The sequence below is a fragment of the Saccostrea cucullata genome, unplaced genomic scaffold (genome assembly GCF_032062105.1).
Source record: "Saccostrea cucullata isolate Sc308-1 unplaced genomic scaffold, CSIRO_AGI_Scuc_v1 ctg11404, whole genome shotgun sequence".
Classification (NCBI taxonomy): Eukaryota; Metazoa; Mollusca; class Bivalvia; order Ostreida; family Ostreidae; genus Saccostrea; species Saccostrea cuccullata.
The window spans coordinates 111-21,032 of NW_026923266.1; the positions used below are offsets into that span (position 1 = coordinate 111).

The 20,922-nt window shown below is 36.3% G+C and overlaps 1 protein-coding gene across 1 annotated transcript; it reads right to left on the minus strand.

The window, feature by feature from the left end:
• Positions 1–326: 326 nt before the first annotated feature.
• On the minus strand, positions 327–18,805 carry LOC134263602 (uncharacterized; the record flags this gene model as incomplete). The annotated part of the gene is made up of 16 exons (XM_062745989.1): positions 18,733–18,805; positions 17,629–17,787; positions 16,976–17,283; positions 16,652–16,835; positions 15,408–15,774; positions 14,779–14,840; positions 14,436–14,501; positions 14,127–14,324; positions 12,830–12,984; positions 12,315–12,431; positions 8,436–8,595; positions 7,995–8,148; positions 6,204–6,355; positions 6,010–6,098; positions 558–741; positions 327–414 (listed from the first exon to the last, which is right to left on the minus strand). Coding segments are annotated over exons 2-16 (2,428 nt in total), but the record flags the coding sequence as incomplete, so codon positions are not given.
• Positions 18,806–20,922: the final 2,117 nt, after the last annotated feature.

Here is a 20,922-nt window from a genome sequence, read left to right on the forward strand (position 1 = left end):
AAATCACAATTTCACAAACAATTCACATATTTTCACATCTTAATTACCATTTTTCAATGTGTTGTAGTTGTATACTACAGTTTGATAGATTTTGAATAATTCACAGCTCATTTATACGTTTTATACGACATTTTATGGGACGAAGCGCTAATTTCAGACTCAGACCCAACATATTGGGTTCCCGCACGCAAGCGTCTGTGACGTCAGACCCAATATATTGGGTTCCCGCACACAAAGGGTTAAATTTAGATAGCCTAAAGTGTACCAAAAATTCCAATTTTTCCAGGTTTTAACAACTGCATAGAGAGAACAAAACGCTGGCCTACCTGGAATCTTCAGAAGCTGCCTGACCTTCTTCAGATCGTTTTTAATACAAGCTGCTTGTAGAGGAGTTTCTCCACAACAAAGATACAACTAAAATGAACAACTATACCAAATATACTTCTAACAGCACATCTTGTCATGATTTCTAGCAACATTTCTTACTTTAACTTACTTTAAACTATAAAAGTGAATTAATCTCTATTATGATTTTCTAAATACATGGACTTCCAGACAATACAATACAAAATCTCAATGGTCATAAGCTGACTTATTTTCTGTCCTTGACCTTTAATGTTCTTCTTGTTGACATTTTTCCCAGCTGACGTTGTACTGGTTCCCTCACCCAATCCTTCGTTCTCCTTGTCTCTCCCCTTCAGCAGCGATCTCCTCGTTCTCGTGTTACTCTCCTGCTGTGACCTATATGTTTTAAACATTCCTCTTTTACAATGTACTTGTTTAGATATATCAAATCGGATCATATTGTTGAAGGCCTAAGTTATATATTAACCTGTGACAAAGTAGGAAAATAATTTGTCTGTAAATGTCTTAATGCTTGTTTGGAAACAATACACTGGCCATCATGTAAAACAATCAGTACAGAGAGCAAGAGCCATGTTATACATAAAATAGCCCTGTACTTATATCAGTTACTTAACTATCACCCTATTTCCCATTTCATATATCAAAATAAAGTAGACACTTGGTGCTTTAATTTTCTATAAAATTTTGTTTTTGAGAATTCACAAATTGGAAAACAGGTTTGAGAAATTACAATGTTCTTGAAATTTGCAGAAAACATGCGTATTTGACTACCTTCAGCAAACAATTAAAATATGAGCATAGACCACAATCCAAAAAATAAAACATGTTTTATGATCTTCAGAAACAGAGCTTTCATTATGTATTTGCATATTTTGGATCAGAGGTTGTGCTCTATACGAAATATTGAAAAAACGCTTCAATTTTAGGTGATTTTCAAAGGAATTTACAGGATATGAGAAAAATGACGCATTTTATGACGTCATAATGCACTGACTTGATGGGAAATTACGTCATGATTAATCGATACATGGTCACCAACACTCCAAGTGATAATTACTGCATTTGCAACCTAGACCGAGCGGTTTTGATTTTTCAGAAATTCTCAGGACCAAACTAGAAAACTGACCAGTCAGCAAGGGCCCCGCCATGGGGTAGAATTAATAGGGTGCAGCTTACGGAATGATTAAACAAGAGGCCCAAGGGCCTTGAATCGCTCTTCTGATAAATTGTACAACCTATCACTTGTATTTGAAGCCTCTAACCCTAAGTATCCTATTAAAGACCCAAGTTGCATCACCTGACAAAGTTTTATGATTCTTAGCCAATTAGAACTACTTTTTGGTCTACATTCTTGGAAATCACAAAATGGATCAAGTGACAAAGTTTGATTATTCTAAGCCAATAAATACCTAAGATACATAAATATACCCATAAATGTCGAAAATAGGTCATTGTGACCTACATTTTAGTCGACATTTTTCAGAGTCCCAAGATGCATCTGCTAACTAAGTTTGATAATTCTAAGCCAATAAATACCTGAGATATTCAAAAGTAGGTCACTGTTTACCTACTCTTTGGTCAACATTCTCAGAAAACCCAAGATGCATCAACTGACAAAGTATGATGATTCTTAACCAATAAGTACCAGAGATACTTAAATATAGCCATAAAATGTCGAAAGTAGGTCATCGTGACCTAAATTTTGGTTGACATTTTTTAGAGTCCCAAGATGCATCTGCTGACCAAGTTTGATAATTCTAAGCCAATAAATACCTGAGATATTCAAAAGTAGGTCACCATGACCTACTTTTAGGTCGACATTCTCCGAAAATCCAAGATGCATCAACTGACAAAGTATGATGATTCTAAATCGATGTACTAGAGATACATAGATATAGCCATAAAATGTCAAAAAGTAGGTCACCGTGACCTACTTTTTGGTCGACATTCTCTGAAAACCCAAGATGCATTTACTGACAAAGTTTGATGATTCTAAGCCAACAAGTACCGGAGAATACTTAAATATAGCCATAAAATGTCTAAAGTAGGTCATCGTGACCTACATTTTAGTTGACATTTTTTAGAGTCCCAAGATGCATCTGATGACCAAGTTTGATAATTCTAAGCCAATAAATACCTGAGATATTCAAAAGTAGGTCACCATGACCTAATTTTTGGTCATTATTCTCCGAAAACCAAAGATGCATCAACTGACAAAGTATGATGATTCTAAACCAATAAGTACTAGAGATACTTAAATATAGCCATAAAATGTCAAAAAACAGGTCACCGTGACCTACTTTTTGGTTGACATTCTCCGAAAACCCAAGATGCATCAACTGACAAAGTTTGATGATTCTAAGCCAATAAGTACCGGAGATACTTAAATATAGCCATAAAATGTCAAAAGTAGGTCACTGTGACCTAATTTTTGGTTGTCACTATTCAAAAACCCAAGATGCATCAACTGACAAAGTTTGATGATTCTAAGCCAATAAATACCTAAGATACTTAAATATAGCCATAAAATGTCGAAAGTAGGTCACTATGACCTACATTTTGGTCGACATTTTTCAGAGTCCCAAGATGCATCTCCTGACCAAGTTTGATGATCATAGGTTTGAAGGTAATCAAAATATGCCTTTTAAACAATTTGAAAACAAATGCCTGCAAAATTCTAAAAGTAGGTCACAGTGACCTACTTTTTCTTAAATACGTTTTAAGGTCCCATGATGCAGCAACTTACAAGATTTGATGTTTCTAACCCTTTTAGTGCCTGAAATAATGGGATTAAATGTTTTGAAAAGGATAAGTCATGAAGTTCAAAAAGTAGGTCACGGTGACCTACTTTTAAGTTGACGTTGTTCAAGGACCCAAGATGCATCAACTGACTAAGTTTGATGATCATAGGCCTTAAAGTATCCAAAATATGCCTTTAAATCAATTTGAAAACAAATGCCCGCAAAATTTAAAAAGTAGGTCACCGTGACCTACTTTTGAGTTAACATGATGTGAAGTCCTAAGATGCATCAACTTACAAGATTTGATGATCCTAGTCCTTATAGAAAGCGAAATATGAACATTTTTATTAATTGTAAATTTAGGTCAACTTTAAAGTGACCTTGAGACCACGCCCTTTGTCCCAGGGTCATGCCTTGAACAATTTTCAATCTTCAACATATCCTGATCCTTGTATGTAAGTTTGGTGAAAATCTGCCTGGTGGTTCTGGAGAAGAAGATTTTTTAGCAACGAGTACTTTTTGTTTTGTTTTCCTGATTATCTCCCCTTGATTCAGGGTCCCAACCCTTATTTTAGTATAAATGGTAGCCCTTGGGCCAAGGATACCCTGTGACAAATTTGACACTGATTGGCCAAGGGGTTCTTGAGTTATGGCCCATATTCTAAAAAGTTAACGCACACCGCACACCGCACGACGCACACCGCACAAATGGCCATAGCATTAGCTCTTTGAGCCTTTGGCTCAGAAGAGCTAAAAATGTACGAAGAATAAGCAACAGCAACAGCAACTGTATTCTTAAAATTTCAAGATAATTCCTGAATATTCAAAAACCTGAAAATAATATCCTTGTACTTACATTAGACAGTAAAGAACAACTTAATGTATATTTAAACAATTATGAAGAATTTGTGTTATATAAAATGCCAGCCTTCAATGAATGCAAATATCATGAAGGCTTGACCTTAACTTCAAACAAACAGCAGTTGCAGACAAAGGTTTTCATTAATCTTAAAGTGACAGAATAAAGAAAAGCCTACTAAATTTTCTGCAGCTGGCTAGATAATTAATCCCAAGGGATTAATTGTACCTCTCTCATCATTTTCTTCTAATGTACAATAAGAACTTTTTCAGTATTAATGATAGAATGGGGTTTTTATACAACTATTCTAAAAATTAATAATATGCTTGAATTAACATAAAGTGAAAAAAGTAAATCAAAAAATGGTTAAAAAAATCTTCTTTAATCTATTTCTTGTTATTAGAATTCAATGAAATCATAACTATTTAACAAATATAAATTATAAAAAATTATAATATTTAAATCCACATTTCAGAGTGTTCATAGCATTCCAAATTGACTTAACTTCAAAACAAACTTCATTTGCAGACAGAGGTGGAAATTCATCTCAATTTGACAGATAAAGATAATGCTCTGGATTTTCTTCAGGAGGAAAGCTAATTAATCCCAAGGGACTCATAGCAGCATTCAGTTTTACAATAGGAACATCTTCAGCAGTTATCTCTCTTTGCCAATGCTTTTGTATATAAAGTTAAGGAATCTACCCCACCACCCCAGCTCCAAACCAGGGGACATAGAGAACCAAACTTAGCATCAAAATATGTATTTCTGCCTACTGAACCATACATGTTAACCTATTGTGATGAAAAATAGGGAGATTCAGACCACGAAAGCGGTAGCATTGCGCGCGTTGTTTTACGCTTGGATTTATGAAGATATATTGCATGTAATATACATGTATGGTTTTAAATGAAAATACAATTATTAATCTTAAATATATATTGCAAAGAAATAGACATAAACACGTTAAGTTTGACATAAATTATACATATTCAAATATTTTTTAAATATGTTCATCATTTTGCTATGATTGGCTTCTTAACTTAGCCTTTTGAAGAATTGTCTTTGCTTAGATAGCCAAGAAGCAGTAATTCTGAATATTCATTCAGTTGTCAAACACAACAAATGATGACAAAGTTTAATCTAGATCTATCTTTCGTTAAATAAATTGGATTTCCCGCGATGATCGAAAACGAAAGTAGAGATGTGTCTCATGACCTGGTCAATCGAGTGATTTTAATTGACTTTATTGATTAAATTGCGAGCTCCTGTGCTTTTATAGACGATGTCAAAGGTTTTCATCCAATTCTAAAATGCTGTATTTCCTTTTTCATGGCAGTAATGTCGACGAAATTTATCGTAACCAATGTAATCACTAATTTTGTGCTGTTGTCGTTGTCAAATACGTGCTTGAAATCTATGTACACATCGGTACAAATAAAGCGTTTGTATGATTCCGGGTCAAATCACGCGATATCTAACGAGATTTCATGACGAGTGGCTTCAAAAATGGATACCCAAGCGAACCAAAATTACTTAAGACGAAATTTTTGTAGAAAAGCGGTAGATTTACACATAAAATCGGTAGGCGGGAGATGGAGTAAAAAAGCGGTAGACTCCCGCCTAAATCGGTAGAGTTAACATGTATGACTGAACTATCATACCAAATTTGTACTTGATAGGGCAGCCATAAAAAAAGTTGCCCATTCATTCTTATGCATAGTTAAGGAATCTACCCAACCACCCCAGCTCCAAACCAGAAGACATAGAGAACCAAACTTAGCATCAAAATATGTATTTCTGCCTACTGAACTACCATACCAAATTTGAACTTGATTGGGCAACCATAAAAAAAAGTTATTAGAAAAAAACAGAAAATTTGTGGACGGAAGAGTGATAGACGGACAGACAGACAGACAGACAGACAGACGGACGGACAGAGTGATTACTATAGGGCACCCGCAAATCCTTGCGGGGCCCTAATAATGCCCAAAGTGGCTTTGGCTCTTGAACAGGATTCATGTATGTAAATAATAAACAGACCTGGATACACTCCTCTTTTTATGTGAACTCTGTCTTAGATTACTTTGATTGCTGTTAAGTTTTGGTAACAGAAAGAAGTACTTTGTGACCTGAAATTCAGAAAAAAATTGTTACATAACATGAACTACAAACATTCACTTTATCTTTTTTTTTAACAAAAGTAAGACACAAAATTACATCTAGAAACAGCTTACAATTTCCTTCAGACTTATGCCCTCCGCTGGAAGATCTTGCAGCAGAAGATAATCGTCTAGATTTTTGAGAAGTAAGCAGCAGAAATGAACAGCAATCCAAGAAGGACTCAGGTTCCTAAGAATTGTTCTTAATAACTCTATCCTGAGAGTGCCTATATGTTCAAACGGAAATATAATTTTTATAATAATCAAATAAAAGTATTCATAGTCAAACCATATTATCAAAGAAGCAATTGATCAAATCATCCAAACCAAAGATAATTTGTAACAAGAGGTCCCTGGGCCACAACGCTCACCTGAGCACTGTGGCTAGGAAAAAGCAGAAATTGGTTTATTATTGAAAAGTTCAAATCCAAAAGTAGTCCCATGACCAATCATGGCTTTGCTATTCTTGAGAAGAAGATTTTTAAAGAATTCTCCTACATATTTCTATGTAAAACTTTGGCTGGCCATTTTGGTCAAGCCCTACCCCTGGGGGTCATGATTTGAACAAACTTGAATCTACACTACCTGAGGATGCTTCCATATAAATATGATCAATTATGGCTTTGTTATTCTTGAGAAGAGGATTTTTAAAGAAATTTTCCTATATATTTCTATGTAAAACTTTGGTTGGCCATTGTGGCCCCGCCCTACCCCCCGGAGTCATGATATAAACAAACTTGAATTTACACTACCTGAGGATGCTTCCACATAAATATAATCAATCATGGCTTTGTTATTCTTGAGAAGAAGATTTTTAAAGAATTTTCCTTTGAATACTATGTAAAACTTTGGTTGGCCATTGTGGCCCCGCCCTACCCCCGGGGGTCATGATTTGAACAAATTTGAATCTACACTACCTGAGGATGCTTCCATATAAATATGATCAATTATGGCTTTGTTATTCTTGAGACCAAGATTTTTAAAGAATTTTCCTATATATTTCTATGTAAAACTTTGGTTGGCCATTGTGGCCCTGCCCTACCCCCCGGAGTCATGATATAAACAAACTTGAATCTACACTATCTGAGGATGCTTCCATATAAATATGATCAATTATGGCTTTGTTATTCTTGAGACCAAGATTTTTAAAGAATTTTCCTATATATTTCTATGTAAAACTTTGGTCGGCCATTGTGGCCCCGCCCTACCCCCGGGGGTAATGATTTGAACAAACTTGAATCTACACTACCTGAGGATGCTTCCATATAAATATGATCAATGGCTTTGTTATTCTTGAGAAAAAAATTTTTAAAGAATTTTCCTATATATTTCTATGTAAAACTTTGGTCGGCCATTGTGGCACCGCCCTATCCTGGGGGTCATGATTTGAACAAACTTGAATCTACACTACCTGAGGATGTTTCCCCATAAGTTTCATCTTTCCTGGCACAGTGGTTCTTTAGAAGAAGATTTTTAAAACATACCAGCAAATTTTCATTAATTCCCAATTATGATTTGTGGCCCTTCATTTAAACAAACTTGAATCCCCTTCACCCAAGGATGCTATGTGGCAAGTTTAGTGTAAATTGACCCATCGGTTCTTGACAAGAAGTCGAAAATGTGAAAAGTTTACAGACAGACAGCTAGCCAGACAAAATGTGATCAGAAAAGCTCACTTGAGCCTTTGGCTCAGGTGTGCTAAAAATTCTATTCTCAAAAAAATTTGTTTGGATACTGATTATTAATGTTCAGATTATTGAACCTCAACTGTTTATTAAATACTGTACATATGGACCCTAATATAGCCTTGTATTAAGCAAAGATATTGAACTTCACCCTCTGATAATTTCATAAGAATGACCTTACTTGGAACTTGGCGTACCGCTTCGTGCAGTAAGGAGGCTGCTGTATGGCTGGGTACGATTGGCTCCTGTAAGTTTAACCTCTGACCTGTCTCTACGTACTGTGCAATAAGTACTGCCATACAAATCAGGCTGGTGCTCAGCTTTATCAGGTCTCTCTGTAATTATATTACATAACTATAATGTGAACCAAAGTCACAAATCTTTCTCCAAAAATGATTGTCGAATATACAAACACCAACTCAGGGTATTTTTAAGGACAAGACCTAAATTCAAAAAAGTATCAATGTGTGATTTCAAAATTATCTGAAATGTTAGTTTATTAAGTCATAAAATAATGTATTCATCATGTGATTATTAAGTCACAAAACAATTTATTCATCATGTAGTTGACTAACTGGAAAGAATGTTTTAAGAAATATTAAAATCAAGATGGTAGCCTTACCTTCATTGAGTCATCCATATCTTCAGTGACACAGAATCCAAACAGTTTAACCAAGTCCTTACACGTGGCACTGACAGACAACAGTGTGCTGCCAGGCCATAAAATCTGAGCGTACATACATCCCCTCAGTTTACGGATATTTATCTCCTCTTTCTCAATTCTGCAAACAAATAGTCCACATACATATTCATATTCAAAGCTACATCATGTATGTTATCTAGTCAAAATATAGAGATTTTTCATAAAATAGTTGATATTAATTTAATGTAGCCATGTCATGTTAAATTGTACAGCTGCATAATATCGATACTCCCATTTATTGCGATTTATTGACAAAGTTTGTCGAGTTGTAATTTATTTTTGCTGTACCGATATTCCAGCAAAATGCTTGGACTTGGGATTTCAAGAGTTAAATATGAAATTTAAGACAAGAGAAACATCAATATTGTAAACTGTAAGGTCACATTTCATAGCAAAACTGCAGTGAAATCAACAAGATTAGTTACTTGGAAATGAGGCCCTCCCAAAACTTACCTCACTCATCTGAAAAATGTAGGTCAGATCCAGCTCTGAAAGCAATCCTGGTAGTGTGCTTCTTTTAATGTACATGTATCATTCATGCCAGTTTGGTCAAAAAGGGCTTATATTTCATTGGAAATGAGACCTGCTCCAAACAAGAGGCCCACGGGCCTTATAGGTCACCTGAGTATCATGCGACAACTTTCCAACAATTGAATTTGATTCATGTTTTAAACTAGAGGCCATGAAATTCACGATTTTGAAAGAGGCACCATTGCTTATCATAATTATGCACTCACCATGCTTATTTTGGTTACTTAATACCCAGAGGTAGATCAGAGTAACACAGAGAAAATGCATTTCCACTTTTAGTGAATTTCAGGGGCCCTGGGTTAGAGCTACTTGTGTTAGGGTTGGTCGACAGTTTAGCTCCCCATCCCACAGGAACCATTGACCCCGGGGCCATATCTTTCAAAATTTTAGAAATTTTTTAAAATTTGATGTCACACTGCTGTTGATTAATACCAAAGTGCAGATTTCAAAGGATTAAATTATTTCAGATTATGTAACCCCCCCCACCACCCTCAAAGTACCTCTGTTCCAGGGGCCAGGAAATTAACGGTTTTTGGAAGAAGCAGGTTTTTTGTCATAAATATATACTAAGATCATTTGACATTATACCCAACAACAAAGGAAAAGATTTTCAAAGGATTCATGCATTTTCACTACATAAACATTAGAGCCCCGCCCTAACACAAGAAGCCCTTACCCAGGGACCCTGAAATTCACAATTTTGGAAGAGGTAGCCTTATTCAACAAAACTATGTACTTGGTTAGTTTATTTAATACTCAGGAGCAAAGAAGAAGATTTTCAAAGAAATAATTCATTTTTTACTAAATAATCTATATAGCCCCGCCCTAACACTAGAACTCCTGACCCTGGGGCCATGAAATTCACAATTTTGGAAGAGGCAAACTTATTCAACATAGCTATGCACTTGGTTAGTTTATTTAATGCCCATGAGCAGAGAAGAAGAATTTCAAAGAATTATTGCATTTAACAATATAATCTATATAGCCCCACCCTACCACTAGAACCCCTGATCCTGGGGGGATTAAATTCACAATTTGAGAAGAGACAGTCTAATTCAACATTACTATGCACTTGGTTAGTTTATTTAATGCCCACAAACAGAAAAGAAGAATTTCAAAGAATTTATGCATTTTCACTATATAATCTATATAGCCCTGCCCTAGCACTAGAACCCCTGACCCTGGGGCCATAAATTTCACAATTTTGGAAAAGGCCGTCATTTTCAACTTACCTATGCACTTGGCTAGTTTATTTAACGTCCAAGAGCAGAAAAGAAGAATTTTAAAGAAACTAGAAAACTGACAAGTCAGCAAGGGCCCCGCCATGGGGTAGAATTAATAGGGTGCAGCTTACGGAATGATTAAAAAATGTACGAAGAATAAGCAACAGCAACTGTATTCTTAAAATTTCAAGATAATTCATGAATATTCAAAAGCCTGAAAATAATATCCTTGTATTTACATTAAGCAGTAAAGAACAACCTAACATTGAATCTATATTTAAATAATTATGAAGCTTGTATTATATAAAATGCCAGCCTTCAATGAATGCAAATATCATGAAGGCTTGACCTTATCTTCAAACAAACAGCAGTTGCAGACAAAGGTTTTCATTAATCTAAAAGTGACAGATAAAGAAAAGCCTACTAAATTTTCTGCAGCAGGCTAGATAATTAATCCCAAGGGATTAAGTGTACCTTTCTCATCATTTTCTTCTAAAGTTACAATAAGAACATTTTCAGTATTAATGATAGAATGGGGTTTTTATACTACTATCCTAAAAATAAATAATATTCTTGAATTAACATAAAGTGAAAAATGTAAATCAAAAAATCTTCTTTAATCTATTTCTTGTAATTAAAATTCAATGAAATCATAACTATTAAACAAAAATAAATTATAAAAATTTATATTTAAATCCACATTTCAGAGTGTTCATAGCATTCCAAATTGACTTAACTTCAAAACAAACTTCATTTGCAGACAGTGGTGGTAATTCAACTCAATTTGACAGATAAATATAATGCTCTGGATTTTCTTCAGGAGGAAAGATAATTAATCCCAAGGGACTCATAGGAGCATTCAGTTTATAATGGGAACATCTTCAGCAGTTATTTCTCTTTGCCAATGCTTTCATATATAAAGTTAAGGAATCTACCCCACCACCCCAGCTCCAAACCAGGGGACATAGAGAAGCAAACTTAGCATCAAAATATGTATTTCTGCCTACTGAACTACCATACCAAATTTGTACTTGACTGGGCAACCAAAAAAAAAGTTGGCCATTCATTCTTATGCATAGTTAAGGAATCTACCCCACCACCCTAGCTCTAAACCAGAAGACATAGAGAACCAAACTTAGCATCAAAATATGTATTTCTGCCTACTGAACTACCATACCAAATTTGAACTTGATTGGGCAACCATAAAAAAAGTTATTAGAAAAAAACTGAAAATTTGTGGACGGAAGAGTGACAGATGGACAGACAGACAGACAGACAGACAGACGGACAGACAGAGTGATTACTATAGGGCACCCGCAAATCCTTGCGGGGCCCTAATAATGCATTTTCACTATATAACCTGTTTAGACCCGCCCTAGCACTAGAACCCCTGACCCTGGGGCCATGAATTTCACAATTTTGGTAGAGGACTCAATGCTGATTACAATCATACAAACAGTTTGACTGCTTGATGTCCAGGAGTAAAGAAGAAGATTTTTAAAGATTGCACTGATTTTGGTGGTTTTTGCCCTACCCCCCAGGCCCCAGGGGGGCAGGAACCATGAAATTCACAATTTTTGTTCCCCTTCACCCATAGATGCTATATGCCAAATTTGGTTGAAATTGGTTGTGGTTTCAGAGAGGAAGTTAAAAATGTTCAAATGTTAACGCACGACGAACGACGAACGACGACGGACAAAAACAGATAGCAATAGGTCACCTGAGTTTACTCAGGTGACCTAAAAAATCAATCTCGTCATACTTTGCTGAAATTGCAACATCTGAAACCTTGACAGGTACAATGAAACATACTAGAAGCATCCTTCACGGATCTCTAATTATGTAAAGCATAGAAGTACTTGAAAAGAAAACTGCTCCAAAAACTTTTAACCTGAGTGCCAACACTGACTGTATCACATACACTCCCCACCCCTAACTTCATTAAGGTGAGCTAAAATCAGGGTAAAGATTCACACCAGTCCAAATAATGCTGGAGGTTGACTTCTAGGGATGCTACAATAAACCTCAGTAGAAATATATATACCTGTCCAAATAATGCTGGAGATTGACTTCCAGGGCCGCTACAATAAACCTCAGTAGCAGAACATGGCCTTTTGGAAAAGTTGTACTATCTGTGTCAGCCAGTCTCCGGAGAAAAGAGCTGTGAACAGAGGAATGGTTTTTAAAACCAACTGATTCATCTCTTACCACTTATTCTATCAAAACATGACACTAAAATGTATAAATTTGCACTTAAATTGTTAAATATCAATGAATCAGGAAATATTGATCAATAATAGAATACTGTATACAGGGTTATTTTCGCCCCGTGTTATTTTCGCCCTTTCTCATTTGGAAACAAGTTTGTCCCGTGTTAAATTCGCCCAGAAAGATTTTTGTTAAAGATATTATACATGTACTATTTACTTTTAATTCGCCCCCGTTTTAAATTCGCCCACTTCCAACGAGGGCGAAAGGGGCGAAAATAAAACGGGGGCGAAAATTTCCCTGTATACAGTATTGACATTTCATCAAACAGGAGATGACAGGTGCCATTACCTGAACACTGTGCCCTGGGTCTGTGTGGTATCCTGAGTATCTGTGTATGCTGCCCGGTAAAGCTCGGTGGTCGTGGGGGTGGTGGGTGGGTGTAGAGAGAGGATTTTCATCAGGACGTTGTAACAGCGATACTGGATCAACTCAGTTTGGGGGCTCTAATAAAAAAAATAATATGTAAAGTATGAGGGTTGTCCCAAAATTTCGTAGACTGAGCTCATATTTTTGAAAGAAATTAACGTATCTTTATAAAATTTTCGGGTGGATAAAGCGTGTTTTTGGCAGATAAATTACGAAGTTTTATCATGTTTTCCTGAAAACTTTTCGAGTAATAACATTTAAAGTGATATAGTTCTCTAACACCCGGAGCAATCTGCAACGTCAAAAAATACAAATGTCAACGGTTCAGATTTTTTGAGGAAATATTTCAATTACCAGTATCTCAGTCTTGAATTAAACGAAACCGTTATAGTTATAAATGTAACATATCTTAATTACTATGATATGATGAAACATTAAAATATGTAAACAAAGTATATGCATGTACAGGTATGAAATAATAATAATTTGAAAACGCTATATTTCTACGGGCTCTTCCTCTGTTTTCTCTAATGGATTTGCACAATGGAACTCTTGCCCATTTCTTAGCCCTGTCTTTTATTTCAGTCACTGTTATTCACATAAACATAGAGAAACCGTTTTAGTCATTTTGAATACTAAGGACGAGAAAAAAGTTTCCTTGTCTACCAAACATCTATGACTGGTACATTTCTGTAAAAGTGAAATCAGGATCAAAACACTTGATCATAGTCCAGTGCGCCGCCTGGGCCAACGCAGCCACCATTTTTCTAAAATTCAGATTTCATCTCCATGTATACAAAACGTTATAAAATTCATATTTATCAAAGAATAAACACCAAAATTTGAGGAAGTATAGTTAATAAAACAATATTAAGAATTTCCATTAAGAAAAAATATGGTTAGTAATTACTTTTCCGTAGTGTTTTAAATATAATATACCAGATTTTAATTGCAACATTTGGGTATTGCGCCACCTACCTACACCAGAAAATGAAATGTGTCTTTTAATTTGGAATAATTTGTGTAGTTACTCCATATTTGTCTACAAATTTATTAGAAAGTGTTTGTTTAATCTATATACGAAGTTTCATTAATGTATGACATAGGGTTCCTACAAAACAACGCTTGTCTACGGAATTTTGGGACAACCCTCGTACATGTTCATCACAAGATTTCAGTTCCCCAAGAGCAAGCCTATTTTCAGAAGATAAGATCCTACCTTTGGTCCCCTGTCCTTTATCAGTCCCTTGACAATAGTTCTGATGATGTTGTCTGTTGGGAACTGTCGGTCTGATATACTGGACATCACCAGGTCCAGCCCAGACAGGAAGAACTCCAGGTCATTACTCTCCTCCTCAAAACAAGCCATGATCATCCCAGCCAGGTTCTCAGAAAAAGGGGAGGCGACTTCTACCTCCTGTAAACACAAAATTAAAAACTCAACAGTTATCTCCCTTTTCCTGAACTCTCTAATGTTTGGTTAAGTTTCTCAGTGTTTACTGTTTACAATTCCGGTATACTGTCGTACCTGTTTGTTTTCTGCTGACAATCCTGTAAACACAGAAGAATGCCACAAATCGCCTTGATGTGCTACCTGTAAAATCAAAAGTAACATAATGAACAATACCAACAAGGTGTCCATAGACCTTGATGGTCACCTGAGCAGCACAAGTGTTTCTATGATCAACTCATTCCCACTTAGGATCACAGTTACATGTAAATGAGTGAAATGAGTTCTAGAAAACACACCATTCACAAAAACACTGCATGAAGTTTGTCTTCAAGACACTCAGGATAAAGAAAATAATAAAGATAAATTCCCAAATACATTTATAATTGCATACAGGCAGATTTAAGGTAAATGCCTCTACCTTGATTTTTTTGAGTTGACGTACTGCATTATCCAAGTCATCCATGGTCTTCCTCTTCTGACCTTAAGGAAACATAAATGACAAGACTGTAGCTCTACTGATTTACACTTATACCAAACATAAATGACAAGACTGTAGCTCTACTGATTTACACTTAAACCAAACAGAAATAAGGAGACTGTACCTCTACTGATTTACACTTATACCAAACAGAAATGACAAGACTGTAGCTCTACTGATTTACACTTATACCAAACAGAAATGAGGAGACTGTAGCACTAATGATTTGTACTTATATTTATACCAGACCTAACCGTAACAGAAAAGATAAGACTGTAGCTCTACTATATGGTACCAGATCTAACTGTTTCAGAAAAGGAGAAGCATTTTTGTGTAGTCTAATGGTGTACCAAGAGTTATTGAAATGGATTTTAGCTGCAGAAGTAGCATTTTTAAATTTCTTTCTTTAGTGAATAGACAAGCAATCTTATCCTAGGCTCTCCTGGTCTCTGACCAGATGATAAATACAAACCATAGCCAAATTCATTAGCTTAAACAGATTTCTGCAACATAACTTTTTGACCCAGTGTTTCTATGGTGATCACTGTCACACTAGGACAGACCCTTACTTTTTCTCTGTGATAAATCTGGTACAGACGAGGAACAGGGAGCATCTACTCTCATGGAGAAATCTGTCGGTACAAGTGGAGAGTTAGGGACTCTGTTGTTCTGTAGATCTGACCACTTCTGGGGGGTGTTACATGCTGATCCCCGGGGGGTGTTACAGGCTGACCCCTGTGGGGTGTTACAGGCTGACCCCCGTGATGCGGTATCAAGGGACCCCAGCAACTGAGAGGACGAGGTAGACAGGAGGGAGGTGGACTGGCTAAGTTGAATGTCCATCAAACTGTTGTCCAGATCCACGCTACTGAGATCTCTTTTACAAGGACTGGCGACTGGCTTTATAAGGTAATCTAGAGGGTCTGGAGGGGGATCCTGCAGAAGAGATCATAGATAACTTGTCTAAGGCATAATTGAGGGAACACAAAATATATACAATACAAGTGCATGTATAAATGCAATACAAATCATATCCTTTTTGAAATGTCAGTTTAATAGGGTCATACCTATGTAATCACCTGTGACCTACCTGTAATATGTAATCAACAATGACCACCCTGTAATATGTAATCACCTATGACCCTCTTGTAATATGTAATCACTAATAAGCTACCTGTAATATGTAATCACCTATGACCTACCTGTAATATGTAATCACTAATGACCTACCTGTAATATGCAATCACCAATGACCTACCTGTAATATGTAATCAACAATGACCTACCTGTAATATGTAATCAACAATGACCTACCTGTAATATGTAATCACCTATGACCAACCTGTAATATGTAATCACTAATGAGCTACCTGGAATAGGTAATCACCAATGACCTAAATGTAATATGTAATCAATAATGACCTACCTGATATATGTAATCACCTATGACCTACCTGTAATATGTAATCACTAATGAGCTAAATGTAATATGTAATCACCTATGACCTACCTGTAATAAGTAATCACCACTGACCTACCTGTAATAAGTAATCACCATTGACCTACCTGTAATATGTATTCATCAATGACCTACCTGTAATATGTAATCAACGACCTACCTGTAATAAGTAATCACCAATGACCTACCTGTAATATGTAATCACTAAGGACCTACCTGTAATATGTAATCACTAAGGACCTACCTGTAATATGTAATCACTAATGACCTACCTGTAATATGTAATCACAATGGCCTACCTGTAATATGTAATCACCTATGACCTACCTGTAATATGTAATCACAATGGCCTACCTGTAATATGTAATCACCAATAAACTCTGGACGCAGACAAAGGATGCCGTATTCAATCAAATGAAGAGCATCTTGGATGTTGCGCTCTCCAACAAAAACGTAAGTTAGAATGTTAGCTACCCGGCTTCTATTCCCCACAGGCAAGGACAACTTGTAGACCTCCGCACCACCACAGGATAGCAGTCTGTCAAGTCAACAGAAAAAGTTACATAAAAAGTCTATTCAAAAACAGCTAAGTTAATATGAATACTATAAACAACTGCTTATAATTAAGAACTAAAAATTATTCATTCTACGATCTTGCAGAAGTATGTATTTTTAAACCTGGCATAGATAGAGCTTTTCCTTGACCCTCGGACAATCACTGCTGCTTTCCATCCTGAAAATGGAAATGACCTGAAAGCCTCCACATTAAATCTCCATCGACGCGCTGCATTAGCCATTTCCAGTGAGATACCAGTGGAGAAATTAACCCACTCAAAGTCTTCCTCTCTCAGCCACTCCCCTTTCTCTGCGGAGTCTATGATGTATCGAGGGTGGAGAACCCAGATCCCCATAGCACAGGCACACAGAAACTTCTCACTGCGGGAAAGTCGACCACAGACTAAATGGGTACATGCTGGCTTAAAATTCTACAACAGCAGAAATATCATACAATAAATCTGTGTATGTTCATAATGGCCTGATTCTAAAGCATGATGATTAGGATTTAAAGAGATACACATCGGTTCTGTGTTATATTAATGCAGCTAAATACCATTCATATTTTATGAATTGAACTTCAGTATATTCTAACTACTTCAAAATGCTAAGCAATTTTTATACAATCTTTGAAAAAAGACACATTATTTCAATGAAGTCCAGATTTTAAAGCAAATCTTTTATAATAAAAAATAATTTGGGAATGATGTTGGGACTTGTACTGAAATTAAGGAGTGATATAATGACTGAACTGAAGGAGAGACATAATGAGAAACCTCGGACTCCAGATACACTCCACTAAGTCTGGAAATCTTCTCCGCCAGCTCCCGTTTCTCCGATTCCTCCAGTCCAGACAGAAGAAACTGGCGACGACTGACCAAACTCTTCTGTAAACGAGTCTGTGGGCTCGCGTCAGACATCTCCTTTTAATTCGCCTAAAATTAAACATGTTTTAGAGTGATAAAATCGGGAAACTGATACCATATGAGCCCCTTTGTCCGAAATATCTGATGTTTTCCAGGCTTTTTCACGATTTAGATATTTAACATGCCAGGAAAATGTTAGAACAGAAGCCATTATGAAAACTGGAAATTCGTAGCCTCCACCTGGAGGCAGCATTCTCGGGTTGATTTTCGATACTTGCAAATCGAAATAAATCCTTAATTCAAAACTTATCAATGGTACATTATGGCTTTAGTAGTCAACAACATCGTTTTTTATTTTTACTTTATAAAATATGCCCCACAGTGAAAACATTTTATCAGACAGTTGAGCATTTCAAAATCTTGCAAGATCTGTATTGAATGTTGGAGTGATATTTTCTTTTTATCAATATTGGTGGGTACTAGAGGCATGGTGCTATTGATACATTGTAAGTTCAGCATTTAATTTAGTATCAAAATAAGTTCCAGTTGGAGACGGGGAAATAACCAGTATCGTAATGGCACCAGTTCTGAGGTTTTCCTGGCATGTTAAATATCTAAATCGTGAAAAAGCCAGGAAAACGTCGATATTTCGCACTAATAGGCCCTATGCATGATTTATCTAAGGAAAAAAAAATCAAAAATATTATTTATGAGTATAGGGTAAGGACATTCATAAAATCCAGTGTTTACTCTTGTATAATTCTTCTAAGACACTGACCAATCTTTAAGTAGTCATCACAAATATCCAAAATAATTATGTTCATCGAGTAATTTTTATCATGGTTCCATGCTAAAACAATCATTTGGATTCCACTGTGAAAGAAATCAGAATCCTACAGCTTTTCAATAGTGAGACATTCAAGTCCTGTGCATAGTGCATGTAATGTTGAGTATAGAAAACCGTAAAAGAGTCACAGGCAAACATAACATTTTCTACTGAATATGTGCTTCTACCTGTAGCGTAAGGCAGGTCCAACGTAGACTCAGATGGGACTCAGATTAGGCCTAGGCCTAGTTGAACTTGATGTTTCTTTTCCGCGCGCCTGTGTTTCAAGCTTGAACCTCGAGCCCGATGTAAAATCTGTTCGGACACAGATCAGGGGGAAAATCATCGTCGGTAACCCACTGGTGATATTCGTATCGATTCACCCTATCATCAAAGAATCTAAGCTTTGAGGAAGCCCGCGGACTCAAAACCTGTGGTTTGCGACAAATGAGGGAAAATGTGTTTTTTTTTTTGTTTTTTGTTTTGCAACAACTTAAACATTATACATTATCTATTTTTTAATTTAATTGAATTTATAATAGTTAATAGTTTTGTTAAAGTTTTGCAGGATTTTGCAATCAACTAAATTCAGTGATGCCAAACGAGACTCCCCGCCACTATTGCATGTATTGGTTATATTACCACAAGTTCTTTCCCCGTGATAAAATAACATGAATAAGGGTATTGTTCATTTACTTGTGATGTGGAGGATAATTTTTATACATTGTTTATTAACATAAGACACGCGAATAACAACATTTATATATAGAGTTATCTTTGATCAAATTAAAAAAAAAAAATAATAGAAAAAAACCCGCTTCTAACGTGCATGAAGGAACAAGGGGGGGGGGGGTGCACACACCCACCTACATAATTTTACCGATATATAGTATAATATAGAAAACATATAATGTACTCTAGCAAGAACATTTTTAAAAATGTAGCAATACTTTAGAGAACATAGCTACTATAAGCTCGTGTCCCTCAATTTAACCCCCCCCCCCATAATTTTACAGATATACTAGTATTATAATATAGAAAACATAGCTAGTATATACTACAGAAAAAAATGTAGTATTACTATAGAGAACATAGCTACTATATTATGCTCATGTCGCTCAATTTAAATCTCCGATGACCTTTTTTCTGCTTGTTAGGGAATTTTTGGTAATTGATATTGCCCCCAATTGAAAATATTTGGCTGTGCACCCCAAACTGAAATTGCTTCCCATGGGTCTGTCTAAAATTAAAAATGTTTTTGATAGAAAGAAGATTATAGATGGACCTAGAAACAAAATACTGGATCGATTTTCAGAATTAAAGATCCTTATAGTATGTTAGTAGTATAAGACGCCTGGCCGGCCGGGTCAACTGAGTGCACTTTTGGGGTTGGGGGGGATAGCCGGGTCAAGCGAGTGCAGCCCCTGGGGGGGATAGCCGGTTCAAGGGAGTGCAGCCCCTGGGGGATAGCCGGGTCAAGGGAGTGCAGCCCCTGTGGGGATAGCCGGGTCAATTCAGTACATATAGCCCCCTAAATACGGGGGTCTGTTTACACTGTGTTTACATTTTACTATATACGCTGCTACTACTATTCACAACGCTGCTACTACGATTTTGGCAGCGAGTCAAAAGAATTTGATTATGACGTCACTCATTCACAGTGATTTTCCGAAAACTGAAAAAAAAAAACAATAACACACAATAGAAACAAGAACACAGCAATTTTATTCAAGTAAAAAAAATACAACCATTTACTTTTTCTTCTTCTGGGCCTTATCGGTCATCAGGGGTAGTTTCCTCTTGGGTTCCTGAGGCTTTTTCTCCAGTTTTTGTATTTCTTTAACCAATTGTTGATCCTCCTCATCCTCTGTACACTGATTAGCCCAATGACCAGATTTCCCGCACTTGTAGCACGAATCCTGTTTTTTTCGGGGACAATCTGGGGCCCAATGCCCTAACTCTTTGCAGATGAAGCATGGATCCGTCTGTCTGGTTTTCTTTTTTTCTCCCGTTCCCCCTTGTTTTTTCTGGTAAGTGCTTCCTCCTTTCATTTTAGTGATGTAACTTTTCAGATCAGTCAGCTTGTTGTCAAGACCAGACAGCATGTTGACAATCCCAGCCAGAGTTGTATTTAATAGCCCCATATCTTCTTTATTCGCATATGCTGGAAGATTATACATACCCAAATCTAATCCCACTGCATCCTGTGACTCTGGCATGGGGGCTCCTACATACCCTTCAGGTATCACATAGCTGGGGTTGTGTGGAGTATTCATCATTGCTTCTGCCATACTATTTTCACGTCTGTCAAGTTCGAAGTGTCAAGCAAGACTGAATGTCAAATTTTACAGTTTTTTGCTTTATATACCTGCTGTGGG